Genomic DNA, 17,455 nt, shown 5'->3' on the forward strand with positions numbered 1-17,455 from the left:
TCCTTACACCATGACTCTTACTGTGCAATAGACTTGTCTTTTAGGAAATGTCTTAATATGAGCACTTAATATAGTCGAATTCATTCCAGCGCTTCATAAAAGTAAAAGACCAGCAATATACATTTTAGGTACAACTTCCAGTTACTTCCGATTTGTAGTAAGCCTATATACATTAAAAATGCTATCAGCCAGCTTGAGGCTTCAGGTATTATACCTAAACCAAACCAGTATGAACCTTTTTAACGTATGTGTTCTCAATTAAATTTCATTGTCTGATTTTGTCCCCCCTTTTAGATGCTCCTCCACTTCAACAGATGTTTTGGTTTATGTGAGGGTTTTATTGAGAGGTGACAGAGCAACAATTTGTTCTGGATACTGTCCCCCTATTAACCCCTCCATAGATAAGATATATTTTCTATACTCTTCAATAATGACAGAGCACACACACAAATCTGTAGTTGTGTTATAAGCAGCTCAGAAACATCTGCATTTGTCAAAGTTTATCAGTGCTCAGACACGTTTCTGACAGTGCATGGTGAGTGTGACATTTATATGGTGACCAACGTCTGCTAAACATAACAAGATTAGAGGACCTACAGAGGCAACTCTCTCTTTAATAAAGAAACCAAAACTGATGATATCATAATACTTCAGACATTATGTTCTCATGAAGGATGATGTTGAAAAAAATGACAAAGTAAAGAAGCCAGTGAGGCCAATTACAAGTTTTAACTGGTTATTAAGAACATAAAGGACAGCAGTCATCATCACTGATCTGAGCAGAATAAGGTAGTTTGCAGGTCCTGATGCCTCAAAGGTTGCAGGTTCGAATCCCAGTCACTAGAATTAACCTTGAAAATGACATTTCACCCTAACATTGCTTTAACGTTAACTGGATGATGCATGGATGCTATGTACACAGATTACAATGGATGAAGATGTCATCAGTTAATTAAATATATGGTATTGGTCAGTCATACTGAATGAGGCTCGCATCCAATATGAAGTTCTCACATGATGTTTGAATTGTCATGGATTTCTACACAGTTGCATGAGGCTTGAATTTTAGCTATACATATAATAAACCTTGATCAAACTCCTATAATCCTCTTCTGTTCAATTCCGTCCAGTGGCTGACCAATAAATCGAGGCACTTGTTTAATACCATGTTTCCGTTACATAATATAAATGTCAAGCTTTAACCTGTACCAAGAAAGAAAGCAAACAAAAAAACAGCAGAAAACAGATTTTTCTTTTTTTTCTTTTTTCCTTGTTAAATAGTAATAAATACATGAGATGCAGTGGTTTATTTTTCATTTTTCTGAAGCAGGAGGGTTAAAAAGTTCTCATTTTTATTTATTTATTTATTTATTCATTTATTTATTTATCTGTCTGTTTTCTTTAGCAGCAATCCGAACATGGTTGAGAGTGGAGATAGCAGCCGAGAGAGAAGTAGTTCACTTTTTTTGACTTGATGGCAAACAGCACTCACAGAGTGTTGTGAAGGAGGAAGGGGAGGAGGGGGAGAATAAAGACAAGAGAAAGCAAAATGAGAGGCAGGAAATGAAGTCAGAGTGGGAGGGGCTGCAGTCAGGAGGGCGTGACAGTGTCCCTTCATACTGAAGTATTCCGCCCTCCTGCTAAATCTCGCCCCAGACTCTTCCTTCCAACAGAAACATGGGGTAAGCAAGAAAATAAAAAGAGAGAAAGAGAGAGAGAGCTACAGCAAGATTTGGCTTAGCATATCCAGAGTTAATACAAATGTGTTAACGCTTTCAGTTTTCTGTCCAAAACAAAGAGGGTTAGAAAAAAGAGAGAGAAAGAGACAGAAACCAAAGTAAGAGAGGGGTGAGAGAGAGAGTCTAGTGAGATGGTGAAGAAGAAGGCAGACTATTTTTTTGAAACGAACAACAGGGAAGCATTTTGGTTTTCCTTCTGGCAAAATGTTTTGATGTTTTTCAAGACTTTCCTGTATCACTTCCTCCTTTATGTGAAGTCGAGTTACGTTCCCCCTCTCCTCGTGAAAGCGGCTCATGATTCAGCCTCCTCCTCTAGTTGTTAGTTGGTGTTTCTCACTATGTGGCGACTAAAAACAGTTTCTGTCATTTGCTTTATTTCATTCGTAGGATTTGTTTCATAGTTTGAGATATATAAGCCAGTGTGTCAAGCGAGATAAAGACTGGAAACATTAAAAAAAAGTAACAAAAATGTGAGTGTATGTTGTGTGTGTGTGTGTGTGTGTGTTATGCTCAACTAGAAAAAAAGCAACCAAAAACAACTAAATGAAGCCAAAAAAAAAAAAAAAAAACTCAAACCCAGTTTGTTTGTTTTCTAAGCATAAGTATCATCTGTCTGAGCCCAAATAAAACAACTGTATAAATAAAACATTGAATAAATAAACCCCAAAAATACCCACCTTTCAATTTAGATCTCTTTCTAACCCCATCTCCCGCTCCCTATGTAGTGATTCTTAATAAATTAAAAATGTACAATTACGGCAAAACCTCAGAAAAAAAACAAACAAACCAAAAAAAAAAAGAGAAAAAAAAGCATAAGGTACTCTCTCTCCCGCTGCTGTCGTCTTGACAAAAACATTCAATTTTTTTCAACACAAAACTCTCCTTTCCTCGCCCCCAAAAAAACGGCAAATAAAAATCTCTCGCTGCAAACCTGTCCTGAAATCACATAAAATCAAATAACAAACGTTCTGAAACCTTCTGTTGCGACTACTTCGGTCGATGCTCTTCTCCTTCAATTAAAGAAAAACTAACAAACAGAAAAATAATGATAAAAACTGTTTCAAATCCCTCCCTTGACCTTCTCCCCATGCAAAACCAAAACAACGAAACGAAAAAACAAAATCAACTGTCTGATATTTCACAAGTTTTTCTCTGCGATTCTGTTAAGTGTGGCCGCGCGAGTGTATGTGTGTGTGTTGTACGCTTACTACGTGTAATGTGTCGTGTGTGTGTACGTGTGGCGCTTTTTGTCACTGTTATGTTGTCGTTAAAATTTTCGTATGGCTTTTGGAATTTGTTCAAGATTTATCAAGAGTTGGCTGCACTCTGACCGCTCCCACTCCCGCTGCCGCACACTGCCATCATGGCGGACTCCTCAGAGTCCGGCCGCCCCCCAGCTCCCCCGACTCCTCTGGGCGGAGGCCCCCCGGTGAGCATCCCCCCCACTCCGACGCTTCCCTGCGGCGGGTTGTTATTGTTGTTGCTGCCGGCGTAGCACGGAGGGATGTATCCCAAACCGGAGGCAGCGACCATGCTGTCCTGGGAGGCTGGGGCCTGGGGCAACTGTTGCTGGGAAGCGGAAGGGGGCTGCTGGGGGGCCATGACTGTCCTAGTCCGAAAGGCAGAGAGGCCCAGGTGGAGGTTGGAGGAGCCGTACTGACTGGAGTCCAAGCTCGACGGGGGCGGCTGCATGATGGAAGACTGACCCAAGTGGTGGTGGTGGGTGAGGCTGAGCTCGATGCTGTCCTGCATCTGCGGGGAGGAGACGGGCATCAGCGCTGGGCCCTGCTGGCCCTGCGAGGCCTGGCCCTGCGGCTGGTTCTGCTGCTGCTGCTGTTGCCGGAGCTGTCTGCCGTTGCTGTGGTGGCTGCCGTAGATGGGGTGGGGATGGTGCGGCTCCATCATGCCCCCTATGTTGCCCAGGAAGTGGCGCGAGTGCTGCGTGGCTGCAGGCTTGTGCAACATCAGCTGCGGGTAAGAGGAGTCGCTGCCGCTGTTGGACAGCTGACCCATGCTGCTGTCTCCTCCTGGCCAGATGCGCAACTGCTGCTGAGACGGAGCCTGGAGGGAGAAGAAGCGAGCAGAGATCAAGACGAGTCGTTTGGGCATCTTAAAGAGGAGCTGTGACAACAGCTAGAACAATTACTTACTTGTGGGCTCTGCATCTCGTAGTCTGTGTGAGTGACTGCACTATTGTAGTACCGGTTACTGTACCGGTAATTTCGGTTGTCGTTGGAAGAACCGCTAGATCCACCTGGGTTGGGAGCAACAACAAAGAGCTCATGTAAAAGGAGTCCTTTTCTAGTTTTACTGTCCCCAAGTAACAGGTTTAAAGGGCGGTCACACTACACTTTTTCATTCCATCGAATTCATACGCATGCGAATGTGGGAGACAGGAAACACAATCTCATGCAAATGCGTTGCAAAGTTCAAGTTTGCTTCGCAAATTCGTACAGTAAAAGATCAATACATCACGCTATGACCTCTTAGCTGAATTTAAAGAACACAAACTTTTAATATGCAGGATTCCAGTACACTGGACTTATATTTTTACTTGTTACACAGCTCTTTGAAATGCTTGATTCTGATTGGTCAGTCGCAACATTCTGAGGTTTGCGACCGTAGTCAATAGCACCCGCTCATCTGGGAATCTGAAGCTGGCGCTTCTTTCATGTCTCTTGTATCACACCATGGTCCTGCTCTCTCTCGTTTCATTCAAATGCAGTTGGTGCCATCTCGTGCCTCAGTTATCAACTGTATTTACAGTAAAACTAAACCGCCAGTATTAATAGGAGGTCTATTTTAATATTGTTGATACGACTGTAAATTATCCCTTAAATGTCTTGTTATAATTGGTTACCTCACCTGGGACCTGTTTTTCTTTGCATAAGCTTAAATATTTCAATTCAAATCAATATTTCAGGTCTAATTATATACTTATGTGGCAAGTAGGCATGTAATAAGTAGGATAATGTATATCCAGCCGGTTGTTATCGCAAAATAAACCCCAAAAGGGTGATCTGGACCCCGACGTAATCTGGATCCCTTACATTTTGGATGTATCATATGATAATATTATGTGGTTTTTTTAAAAAGCCGCTTCCGCAACCGTTCCAGAGTCTGTATAAATCTTGCATGCTCAAAGTCTAGTGTGACCGCGGCATTACACACACTTACCGGAGCTAGAGACGGAGCTAGTGGTGGAGGTGGAGTGGCTGTGGTCCATGGCAGGGCTGGTGGAGGTGGAGCTGCTGGTGTTGGTGCCTTCATCCGTCGTCTTCTTAAAGAAGTTGTGCTGCAGCGCGTAAAAGGGCGTGATGCGCGTCTTGGGATCGTAGTCCAGCATGCGCAGGATCAGGTCCTTGAACTTCAGGTAGTCGCAGGGCGCGTGGCCCTGCTCTCCAGCTCGCCTCCCCCCTGGACCTCCCGTCTCCACCCCCAGGATCTCGTGCAGTCGTCGCGTGGCAGGTGGTTTATATTCCTGGAGGGACGAATCAACACAGAGGAAGGGAAGAGAACGAGGCACAAACAAGTAGCATTTAGTGAAGTGCAGATAACAGTTGAAATGTCATCATTTAAAAACAAATGTTGACAAACTATCAGTCTAAGAACATATTATTATTATTACCAAGCTGTATAATTAATAAATAGATGCATCTACTAATGTTAGAAGAATAAACTTGTTATATTATTAATTAAATACTATAAAGTCAACATGAAATGGCGTTTGTAACCCACTTCTGAGTGAAACAATAGTCATTGTAAAAAAATTTTTTTATCAGGACTGACTGAAACATGAAAAGTAGGTTTCATACTTTTCATGAAAATTCCATATCAAAATAGAGCCTGATGTGAATGCAAGTTTATTTACAGTAACCTTAAACCAGAAATAAATTACTGTGTAGAATTTAGTTTTAGGCTGCAGTACCTAAAACAGCAGCCTAAAACATTGCTGAAATAGGTTAGGAAACATTTCTATTCTTTGGAATATGTATAGGAAAGTAAATTTGGATTTCATGTTGACTTTAATAGGAAACGTATCAGTCAAAGAAATCATTAATCAATGCAGGTGAAGGGGACTGAAAATGAGATGTTTGTGGTTTTGTGGGTATAATGACATTTGCATAGGAGCTCTAAGTGTCATACAGGGTTCAACAATGAGACTTATTGAAATAATTTCAGTTGAAAGAACTACACAAAACCATAAATCATCATATGCCATCATTTTCTAGCCAAATTTAAATGTGTTTATACCTGTCATGTAATTACAATAAAGATACATGATTTCAAGCTATTACGGCAAATTAAAAGCATAAGTTTACTATAAATAATGTATTTTTGTAGTAAACTTACTTTCTTCTTTTTCCTGAAATATTACAATATTTGTGAGACAAAAATGTTGCTTAAAAAAAACCCCATATTGTTGAGCCCTGTCATATACAGTTTGAGAACCTTTGACACTGAACCTATTCTGTGCTATTATACACTGTATCCTGGTCCATAAACTACAATAAAGACTTAAAAGGAACCAACATCTACATTGTAAAAGAGTACAAAGCAAAGCTTTCAAATGTTTTTCTCTATTGTACACACAGAAGTACAAAATGCATGCTGGAGCATTTGAGGTGAGTCTCTGGATGAGTTGGCAGTAAGTGCCAGACATTAATCCTGTAAAACAAAGTGTATTAGGACCTCATCCAGACTTTTACCCTCCACCTGCTATCAGCTTTGCGTCTTAATCTGCGGCCACATACGTACGCACGCACACACTTTCTAGATTCTTAACCTGATGCTACTTTCACTTATCTTCACTGGAAACAGGGTCATTCTAGCTACTGGCTGCACTCGCTTAACCTGTGACCCAAGGGTGTCGTTGACTAGACTGAAAGCTGCTAAGAAATAGGGCTCTGCCAATGTAATTATGCTAATTATTTTCTTACAACATTGCATCTATACTGTAAATCTTTAAACTGATATTTTAGTAACACTTTACAGTAAGGTTCCATTTGTTAAAATGAGGTAATGCACTAAGAATTAACATTAATGAATAACGAACTGTATTATTATTAACTAGCATTAACAAAGACTAATAAATGTTTGGCCTTTTAGATCTTATTAACTGATGCATTAAATTAAAAAGAACAAATGGAATCTTATTGTAAAGCCTTACTCTTTTATTTGCACTACTGTTCAAATGTTTGGGGTCAGTATGATTTGTTTTTTCATGTTTTTGAAAGAAATCTATGCTCACAAATGCTGCATTTATTTGATAAAATACCACAATAATGCAAAATGTTATTAAAATTTAAAATAACTGTTTTCTACTTTAATATAATTTAAATGGCAAGTTTCACGGGATCTTTCTAAAATCATTCTAATATGTTGATTTGGTGCCTACTTTCTTACTATTATCAATGTAGAAAACAGCTGTGCTGCTTAATATTTTTGTGATAACAGTAATATTTTCAGGATGAATAGAATGTTAAAAAGAGCAGCATTTTTGAAATCGAAATCTTTTGTAACAATGTAAAAGTCTTTACTATCACTTTAGTGTAGTATTATTAAAGTATTAAATTCTTTCCAAAAGAAAATTGTACTGACCCCAAATGTTTAAATGGTAGTGTACACTGTATGGCCAAAAGTATCTGGACACCCCAACCTCATATGTACTTATTGAGCATTTAACTTAAAAACTATTTGCATTAATAAACAGGTGGTCCAATCCTCTAAGTTGTCATTATATGCTGTAGCATTTAATATTTAAAAAGGGGTGGCTGTATATTTTTGGCCTTTTAGTTTACGCATCTCGATGTGTATCGTATTGTAAGTGCTACTGACATCCCTGCTCCTAACTGGTGATTCAGAGACAGAATGAGGATGGTTGTGAAACTGATCATGATCAGGGCAATGATGCTGATGAGGAGAACAGATGCTGTAGGTTGGGGTTTAGATTGACCTTGTGTCTCTGTAAGCACAGGCGGGTCAGTGGAGAGAGGAGGAGGTTCACTAGCACACATTAGTCTTGCTTAAATTTCATCCCCAACCTTTTTTTCCACCCTCCTCCATTTTAGCCCTACTTTTTTCTCTTCCCCTCTCCCTGAGGATAAGGTGAGCGTCGGTGTGGAACAGGTGATGGTGAGGAAGGAAGGGTGGTCTTTGGGAGGAGGGCGACGGATAAGTAGAAGCAGAGTTTTACTCACAGAGGCCGAAGGATAAAGTACCTTCTTAATGTCCTTGTTTTTCTTGACGGTCCACAGGCCGTCGGACAGCTTGTCGAAGTACTTGCGTGCTTTAGGGGCCTGATCCAGCATATGGTTGGGCGGGACCCCCAGCACCTCCACTATTTTATTCATCTGGTCCACCTGAGGAAGATACAGCATTATTAGTACTATTTATATCATAGTATTTATTAATATTTTAAATGATCTTTTATTTTTATATTTTCATTCAGTTTTAAAAAAAAATATTAGTAAAAAAAAAATTCAATTTAGCCTTTATTTTTACATCAGTTTTAGTCTGGGTAATTTGTGTATTTCAACAAACTTAATTCACTTTGTTGACTAGTCAACATTTCTAAATTTCCTAATTTTAGTTTTTAATCTAATTATTATATTTTGTTTCAGGTTAATTTCAACTACAGAAAACAATTTTTAATGGTTATAACAACATTGGTTCCTACTGTACTTTATTTCATTGGTTTATATACATATGCATCAGACAAATGTCTTTGGGTGTCACATCGCATTTATCGGTGTCTTACAGTGCATTTTAAGTAGCTGAAAATTATACAACTGTTTTTTTTTTCTTTTTCATAGTGCAGCACATCAGTGTCAGTTTTAAAATGATGGACTCATTAGTATAAGTCAGGGATGGGACAAGTGGCATCTCTTGTTTTGAATATTTACAGTAGCAACGGTAATCTGCTCTGTCTTAATGTCTTTAAAATAATTACAATATTTTAATAATGCATAATGTTGACAAGCCTGGGAATAAAAAATAATAAAAAATCTGTCTTGTATCCTGTTTGTAAGCCTGTTTAAGTTTACTGAAGTGTGGTTCTTACAAGTGAAGTCTTAGGCTGAGCGTCAAAGAAAGACGTCACAAACGCTTTGCACAGTCATTGTGTGACTAATCCCCGAGCCGTACCTCATTGGAGCCGCTGAAGAGCGGTTCGCCCGTGTGCATCTCCACCAGGATACAGCCTAGGGACCACATGTCTATAGCCAGGTCATACGGCATGCCCAGCAACACCTCAGGAGAGCGGTAAAACCGACTCTGAATGTACTGGTAAATCTAAGGGAGGAGGAAAACAGAAATGAATGGCATGCACATACACAGGATGCACAAGTAACTATTACATTTTCACTTTTCTCCACTAGTGGGCAGCAGAAGCTGAAAGATAAGAAGGGTGCAGCACAGCCACTAGGAATCTTAAGCAGTAAAATCCATTTCAGCTGTGGAAAAGTCCTCTAGAATGTGCTCTGAATGCACATCGCACCAACTAAGAACACTGCGCGTGTTTCTCTCTTACAGATGCATTTATCATTAAAAGATCCGCACAGCACGTCTCCACTATTTAAATGCAAGTTCACTGTAGTTGCTACTGTGTGTGACCTTATCAGCCTGTTGTTAACAAACAGTGACGCAAATGGGCCTGAGACGCTGTCTCACCCTCTGTCCTAGCTGGCAGGAACTGCCAAAGTCCACAATCTTGATGGCACTGCGCTTGGGGTTGCAAAGGAGGATGTTCTCAGGCTTGAGGTCGCAGTGGATGATGCTGAGCTCGGGCGTGGCCAGGAAGAGCAGCGCCGTGCACAGCTGCTGAGCAAACTTGCGTGTCAGGTTGAGCGAGACGCCGCGGAAGTTGGTGTTACGCAGGAGGTCGTACAGGTTGTAGGAGAGAAGCTCAAACACCAGGCACAGGTGGTTACGGAACATGAAGTGCCTCTTTAAGTGAACTGAGGAAACAAATTTGAGAAAGAAAAGATGTATTAGAGAGGCTGCTTTGAGGTTTCTCAAAGTTATCACAAAAAGAGTTGAAATAAGTATTTTTAAAAGAACATTTAGTAAGTGAACGTATAAAGATTGTCCATTATACTTTGCTTTCCGTCTATGAAATAGTCTCATGAACTACTTTTAGTCTTGAGTACTTATTGCTTTTGGGTGGGAGGAAATTCTCTTGCCATTAGGTCAAAGGTTTTTCTATGGAAGACTAAATGTAGAGTAACAGCTGCTTGTCGTATTCTTGTAACAGTGTCTGTTTTTTACCTATGTAGTACTTCATCTCAGTGTCGTGTTTGTTCATGAGCTCAAGAAGCCGCAGCTCAATCTGGGCCTGGTTCAGGAAGGCTTTCTTGTTCTTGATGATCTTGATGGCCACCCACTCCTGCTCATGGTGGTCATAGGCTTTCACCACCTACACAAAAAGGAGCAAATTAGCGCACACTTGGTTTTAGTTTTACAACAGAAAAATTAAGTAGCAACGTAAGATATTTCATATTAAAAAATGCACCCTAAGTTTCTGTACACAGACTTTCAAATTCTTCATAATTACTTTAACAAATCCTTATTTTGTCATTTATTCTAGTCTGTAGTGTGGTTTGCTTATAATATGAATTAATTGAGAAAACAAAGCACTCCTTTATTTTCATTATTTTCAAAAAGTTTCAATTCAAATCTAATGTAACAAAACATTACCATTTTTTTTTTGGGGGGGGGGGGAGTGTACATATACCAGATTTGGAACCAGGAGAATATTAAAAACTATGGTTATGTACAAATTGTCATCAGTTTTCCACCAAAATAAAATAATGAGGATAATGATAGTTCAATGTTGTTTTACAATATTGTCATGTTTATGCGGACTGTGTTCAGTTTCCTTTTGGATCAAATTAAGTTATTTTGGAGACAAAAAAGGCATCACTTGCTAGTTTGTAGTTTGTCACAAACCCTGTTGAACACGAGTGCGGTTTCAGTTTAATTTTATGCCTGTATTCTTTTAGCCTTGACATCTACTCTCATCTTCAGGGTTGTGCTTACCTGTCCGAAGGAGCCCTTGCCAATAAGTGAGTCGATCTCGTAGCGGTCCAGCCACTTCTCCCCGTTCTTCACAATATAGTCATAGTTGTCATCATCGTAGCCGTCGTTGTACACCTTGCGCTCTTTTTTGGTGCTGGAGTCCTCAGGCGGAACCTGCTGGGCTCGCCGTTTCTTCTTCGTGTAATACACCTGGAAAACGAGCAAAACGTTTAATATTCGCACCTCTATTGCTGCTTCACTAACGACTAGGGGGTTGGTACAATTGGTCTAATCATAAGTGTAAATATGAAAAAGGCTGAGGTGGATTCACCTCATTGATGTGCTTGTATGTCTTGATGAGATCGACTGAGAGTTTACGTAGCGGGGCGCTGGCAGGATCTCGAAAACTCGGTGGAATCCTCCTCTGCAGGATGGTCATATCTGACAGCACCTGAAAAAAAGTGACACCAAGACAACATTAAGAAAAAAAGAGGGGAAACAGAGGAAGCACCATAACAAAAAAACAATAAAATTAAAGGATATACACACAAAACCTATAACATCTTTAGAACGTCCATTTAAGTACTTGAAAAGTTCATTGAAAAGTTTACTAATAAATACGGCTGTCAATTTAATGCATTCATTTAGTGTGATAAATAATAAATTAAATATTGCAATAAAAAATTAAGCACATTATTAATCACCCTCCAGACCAATAAAGGGAACCTACATGCAATAGTGATGCAATAGCTGATGACGTCAATATGCATGTATACATAGACCAATCATGAAATATTGCAAAATATAACTGCATGGATGAACAAACCACTAGTCTACCTCAGACAGACAGACTCACTCAACCTCAACCACATAATATAGATGTGAACTGTAGGCCAGTGACAGGAAATAAAACAATGTAATGACTTCTAAAGTCACTTTTTTGTAATGTCTATAGCTATGATTTACAAGTCAAACACAATAATGTCTTAATCTTCATTTGAGGGATTTTCTTAGCATTTAAATACAGTATATACGCATATTATTTTTTCGATTGCAATTTTTAAACAAAATATGATGAGGGACAAGTCACAAACACATCTTTACACAACACAATAACTTTGTGAATGATGCTTTACATACGGGTCATATGATATAATTTAATTTCAAGGGAGCATGTTTCTGGTACCTGCTGCTGGTCGGCCATGGAGTGGATGTTACTGAAGGAGGGGTGGCTGTGCTGGCTCGACATGGTTGGCTCAGCGGGGGAGAAGCCCAAGGCGGCAGGCTGGCAGAGGGTAGAGGAGGGGGGCTTGCATCCTGAGCTGCTTCCACCTTCATAGAGAAATAGGGGGAAAAAACGAGAGAGGTTTCAGAAGACACATTGCTAAAGTGCATCGCACAAGCCAAGCAAATACTGACATGGGTGTGGGGAGAAACACTGCACTGCAGGGGGAAGCAGAAATATGAACAGACTCACACACACACCATATTGGAAGTCAAACTGAAGGCATTTTCAGAGATCTTTGAAATCTCCAACAATCGGATGGAACAGTGATCAGAATGATCGGTTATCCTCTCAAGAAGCTCCAGTTCATTTTGGCTTGACAAGCGTGTATTGGAGGTGGGAATACTCTCAATACACCTTCAAAGCCCTGAGAATGGTTTCCAAATCAGAATAATTCTCTCAACTTTCTAAGCAGCATGTGTTTATCCAACAACAGCTACGGGCGGACAATATGCAAACGCCAGAAAATCACTGTACAGTATGTCACTGCCAAACCGGTGGAACAAAGAAAAACGGTCGTATGACATTGCACACCAAAATCTCAGTGGATGATGGGAGTGACTGGGAGGCAAGCAGAGCTATCCATGGTCCTGTGCTGCCACTCGTTGGCCAAGAATATGCTGCAGCTATTACTTTCAAATACAGCCTGCACATTAGGCTGACTGCTAGAGTAGTGTTGACCTCAAATTAAAGGTGAATCATTGTAAAAGCATGTCATTTTTCACCCAAAAAAAATACCCTATATTATGCATATTTTTTATATATATTTCGTAGGTCCACAGTTACTTTTTAGCATTGTTTTAAGCATTATTCTCATGATAATTAAGCACAATTTCCACTCTAATGTGTAAAACTGTAATTCTTCTACACAAAAACTAAAATACACTTATAGCACACTTAAAATATAGCAATCAAAGTAACAAGAACAAGTATGCAAGTTGTTTGCATTAAATAAATACAAATTTGGGGAAATATGCTTAATTGTCATGAAAGTTGTCCATCCCATTAAATTTGAATGACCTAGACATATTCTTAACCGGTTTTGTGAGATTAACCCTTATAAACTAGTATAGAGCCCCCAACTAAGAAATCTGAGACCATCAAGCATAAAAACTGTGTATATTAATTGCATATAAACATGAAACCTTTTACAATGTAGGCCAGTCAATTTTTTCGAGCTAGTTATGTGTACAAAAGACCAAGGGACTAACAGAGCACTAAACTACAGGCTTATAAAGAATTAATGCTGTCCCAAATTTGATGGACTGAAATTTTAACTACAGGATGTGAGTTTTTTTTTTTTTACCCACAATAATCCACTAGCACATTGAACATTCATAATGTACAAAAGAAGTATTGGACATCTCAGGAAAGAGGCGAGAATGTGCCGAGAGTACAGTAATTAAGTAAGATTGCTGAGTGCGGAAGCAGGGACTTAAACGTCTAACGAGGGGATATGAAATGGATGAGATATTCCACAGTGAATGCTTTTATTGCTGCTTTCAGGGGCTGACAGGTGAGGAGTAATGGGGGTGAAATTTATCAATGACACATTACAACTTGAAATGGCTGGGCGATCAATGGCCGTAGCTTAAACAAAGTGCAAAACGACACATCTGACCACCATCAATCCCAGGGAGTGACGGCAAGCATTGCTGTTACATGCCCATAGGAGGAGTCCCAGTACCAACTCACTGACAGGAAGCCTGTCTGGATATACATATGTAGGAGTATCTTCAACTGGTTTCTTGCTACATGGACCCTGTTGCAAATGTAAAGACAGCTCAATTAAAAAGGCATAATGTTTTAAAGGCATCTAAGAAAACATGACTTTGTGCACTGCACTTCGAATCAACAAAATCCCACACAATTTCATTTCTAATGAGTAAAAATCACTTTCATAATGCCCTGAAGAAACATGCTCTAATTTCACTTTATTTCCTTGGCCTCATTTTCAGAGTGAAACAATTATGACTAAAAGAGCGTGATCTGCTGAGCACCAGGAAAAATGTCACACTGTGCCTTTAAATGCTGAAATGAACACATTGAGAACTTCCTGAGTGTGACACCCCCCTTCCTCCGCTCTGATTGGCAGAGGCCCCCTCCCTCTCTCCCTCCTGATTGGCTGCTGGTATCCAAGGGCTGGGCGGCGAGGTCTCTATAAATAAACCTGGTAGCTTGTGCTGTATCAGCAACCCTTCCCACAATGCCGCTCTCGCCCTCCCTTTCCCTGCCTGTTACCTCTCTTCTCCCCCCCCCCCCCCCTTCTCGCTTTCAATCTACGCTGATCTGGCTGTAGCGCTCGCATAAATGTTGCCCCCGATGGGAACTAATATTAATAAAATATAACAGAGGCACATGCTCCTCTATAGACACACAGGTGCCTGGGTAGAATTTATTGTCACATACACAAGTGTCACATCGCAGTAGTTAAATATATCAGGTGGTGGATGAAGTAATCATCCGCTGCAATTAACCATGCAACGACTCCCCCACTAACCAACTCACTCCACATCCCCACAGCTGACCAAACACAGCTGCCAGCTGCCAATCACAGTGTCACCATGGCAACAGACCAGCCTACTCCCTGTCTCTAAGGCACAGGAAGAGGATGGTTGTGTGTGCATGCGAACAGCTGAACACCCCTCCCCATCACTCCCACCTCACCCTTCCCATGTCCGTACTGACCCCCTATCTTATTCCCTGTTAGGGTAATGGGAACGCTGGTGCTACTGAGCCAAAGTTGGACACACCATGATAGGCATGAAGGGAAAAGAGGACCGTGAGGAAACTCTGGGTTTTATCCACAACTTATTTAGCTTTTTGACCCACTTTGAAAAAAGCTTGAGAAAAACAAGTTAAACAGCAACAATGTGTCCCTAAAGAGCGACTTGAGGGGCACCGTAATTCCCATGCATCATATCATAAAAACTAAAATTTGACCTTATTATGAAGCAACACGTTGGTGTTGCTTGAGCACAGAACACCAGACCATGTGTCGGAAAAAGAGACATTGTAGACATACAGAACATAGAGGTGAATAAGGCAAGGATGTGTGCGTCACATCATGCCCACTGTCCAAAGTGCGTGTGCGTGCCCGCAGATGGCAGGTCACATGGATGTCATGCCAAACACGGGAGGACTTCAGGATTCAACTCTGCCCAACAATAGTACGGGTAGTTGTGAGCAGGTACGACAAAGATCTCCAACAGAACCAAAAAGAATTAAGAGAATGAAGAGATGAACATTACTGAATCCCCCAACATGCAACAGGATAGTTTGTAATCTCCTTCATATGTGCATTTAAAGATAGGAAGGAGCACACACGCATTGATCACCAAACTAGCATTGGGGAGTTATACTTGCGGCTTACCAAATTAAAATTTGAAGAAAGATTATTTATTTAAGAACTGAGTGAGCTTGTGCCACCACCTCCCAGAATCTCCCACCGGTCATCTCCACTTTTGATTCTCAGAACTCACTCATTTGCAAGAGGACACCATCCTCAGAGAGGCTTCTGCAAAACTTACAACCTTTCCACTAAGTTCAGCACCTGTGTTATGCGATATAACCCCGTCCAACCTTTCCTTGGCGGCCAAAGCCCAAACAGTACCACAGAGAACTTTAAACAGTCAGGCCTCCATAGCTGAGTCAGACTCCACACTATTAATAAAAAACGCCATCTGGGTGGACGCCTCATACAGTGACACTGGCAAATTGAGAGCTCACTAAGTGCATTAAAAATGAAATAAAATTAATCCCCCAACTCAAAATACATCATTAGCTATAGATGCATAACAAACGTCCACAGAAACAGCCAACACTAAAACAAGCACATTGCTGTCTGAACGTTGTTATCAAATGCTTTTTTAATCAGTAAAACTTTCATATTTCATCTTAACATTGGTTAATGCATTAGCAGCGCTACATTAGTTAACATTAACTAACAATGAACATGTTTGAATGTTTACAGCATTTAATCTTTGTTAATGTTCTTCTCAATAAAAATACTATTAGTTCACGGTGAATTAAGTAATGTTAACAATGACATATTTGGATTATTTTTTATTTTGATTTTATACACAAACATTATTAAAGGTGCATTGCGCACCTCTCTGAGTTTTTGCAGAACTATGCCCCCCTCTGGCGACAAGCGAAACTGCCTTACTGTCTTTGTCTTGCGTGGAGTTTGCGTTGGGGTTTATGAACTACAAGCCGGTCTCTTTGAATCCATCTTCTACTTTTGTCGAAAGTTCACTGAAGTTTTGTCGCTCGAGTTATCTTCGCTAATACGGAGAATGGCGGCGAATACACAAACCTGCCAGACATAGCCAGGGGAGCGTGAACGCGCATGACGTCACGCCCAGTCTCACGTTCCGGCCCGAATCCCTTATTTATTTTACTGTACAGGATTATAGAGGCAATCGCAGTGATCAGAGAAGGGCTCATTCAGCCCATCAGGCAATTGTTTAAGCATGTATGGGTTAGAAAAACGGGTATTTTTAACATGAAATGTTGCGCAATGCACCTTTGAATGCTGTGTAAGTATTGTTTATTGTTAGTTCATGATATCTAATGTTAATAAATGAGACCTTACTGTGAAGTGTTCCCCAAAAACATTTGGCCGACAGAAGATTTTGCAAACGTTTATGGCCAAGCAAACATGGTTATTGTTTGAATGTGATTTGAAAATGGCCTAAATATTCAAATTAATAATAAATAGAGCCAATATTTTAGTCAATCAACATTTAAACCTGCTTAAAAAAGTTACCATTTCTATGCCATCACCAATAAGTTTAAGCCCGCTTGTTGTAAACAGATGCACGCTGACTGCTGTTACGCACAATGCTGAATCTCCACCCCTCTTTATCCTTGAGTTTTAAACACGAGCAGCGGGACCCTAAGGAGCTTACGTGCTGATCTCTCGGTGAGACTGCACCTTCACAGCTCAAGGCGACTGCGAGCTAACGTTAACACCAGACTGGCTAATCTAAAGTGACCACCACTAATCAAGCGCCCCTTGAGTAAAGAGCCACTTGCTCCAGTGGAGGTGGATGTTGACACAGAGCGAGGAGTGCAGGCATATTCACGTTGTTTACTTTCTTTCTTGGAAAGAGCACAGAAAGGATGATGTGAGAGTGAGTCAGGAGACACCAATACAGACAGAACGACAAAACGAAAAATGTGAATACTTAAAAGTGTCTGTGAGTGACAGAAAAGGGGATATTGGGAGAATGATAAGGAAAAAGTACTTCAGTGTTGTTTACTGTGCTCTCCGTGGCGGAGTTGAGCTGGGGGGATATCAGCGAGATGTTGGATGGATGGATGGGGTAGAATCGCTGCTCTGGTCTTGCAGGTACACTCTGTATGCATCTGGTGAACAATAACATGTTTTTGTTCTGATTCAGGCCCA

The 17,455-nt window shown here is 40.5% G+C and overlaps 1 protein-coding gene across 3 annotated transcripts in view; it reads right to left on the minus strand.

Moving 5' to 3' along the window:
• Positions 1 to 594: 594 nt before the first annotated feature.
• Positions 595 to 17,455, minus strand: part of dyrk1b (dual-specificity tyrosine-(Y)-phosphorylation regulated kinase 1B) — a 44,728-nt gene continuing 27,867 nt past the window's right edge. For 2 of the 3 annotated variants that reach the window (XM_056266207.1, XM_056266205.1), the window contains exons 2-11: positions 11,944 to 12,089; positions 11,089 to 11,208; positions 10,779 to 10,967; positions 10,008 to 10,155; positions 9,411 to 9,697; positions 8,886 to 9,032; positions 7,940 to 8,101; positions 4,917 to 5,220; positions 3,890 to 3,993; positions 595 to 3,800 (exon numbers count right to left, since the gene is read on the minus strand). In XM_056266207.1, the coding sequence (XP_056122182.1) occupies positions 3,048 to 3,800; positions 3,890 to 3,993; positions 4,917 to 5,220; positions 7,940 to 8,101; positions 8,886 to 9,032; positions 9,411 to 9,697; positions 10,008 to 10,155; positions 10,779 to 10,967; positions 11,089 to 11,208; positions 11,944 to 12,006 (2,277 nt within the window). In that variant the 5' untranslated portion in view covers positions 12,007 to 12,089 and the 3' untranslated portion in view covers positions 595 to 3,047. The remainder of the gene's footprint in view (positions 3,801 to 3,889; positions 3,994 to 4,916; positions 5,221 to 7,939; positions 8,102 to 8,885; positions 9,033 to 9,410; positions 9,698 to 10,007; positions 10,156 to 10,778; positions 10,968 to 11,088; positions 11,209 to 11,943; positions 12,090 to 17,455) is intronic. The other variant, XM_056266206.1, reaches the window with a different exon arrangement.

Source organism: Rhinichthys klamathensis, unplaced genomic scaffold (assembly GCF_029890125.1).
Source record: "Rhinichthys klamathensis goyatoka isolate OS25496 unplaced genomic scaffold, OSU_Roscu_1.1 h1tg000246l_1, whole genome shotgun sequence".
Taxonomy (NCBI): domain Eukaryota; kingdom Metazoa; phylum Chordata; class Actinopteri; order Cypriniformes; family Leuciscidae; genus Rhinichthys; species Rhinichthys klamathensis.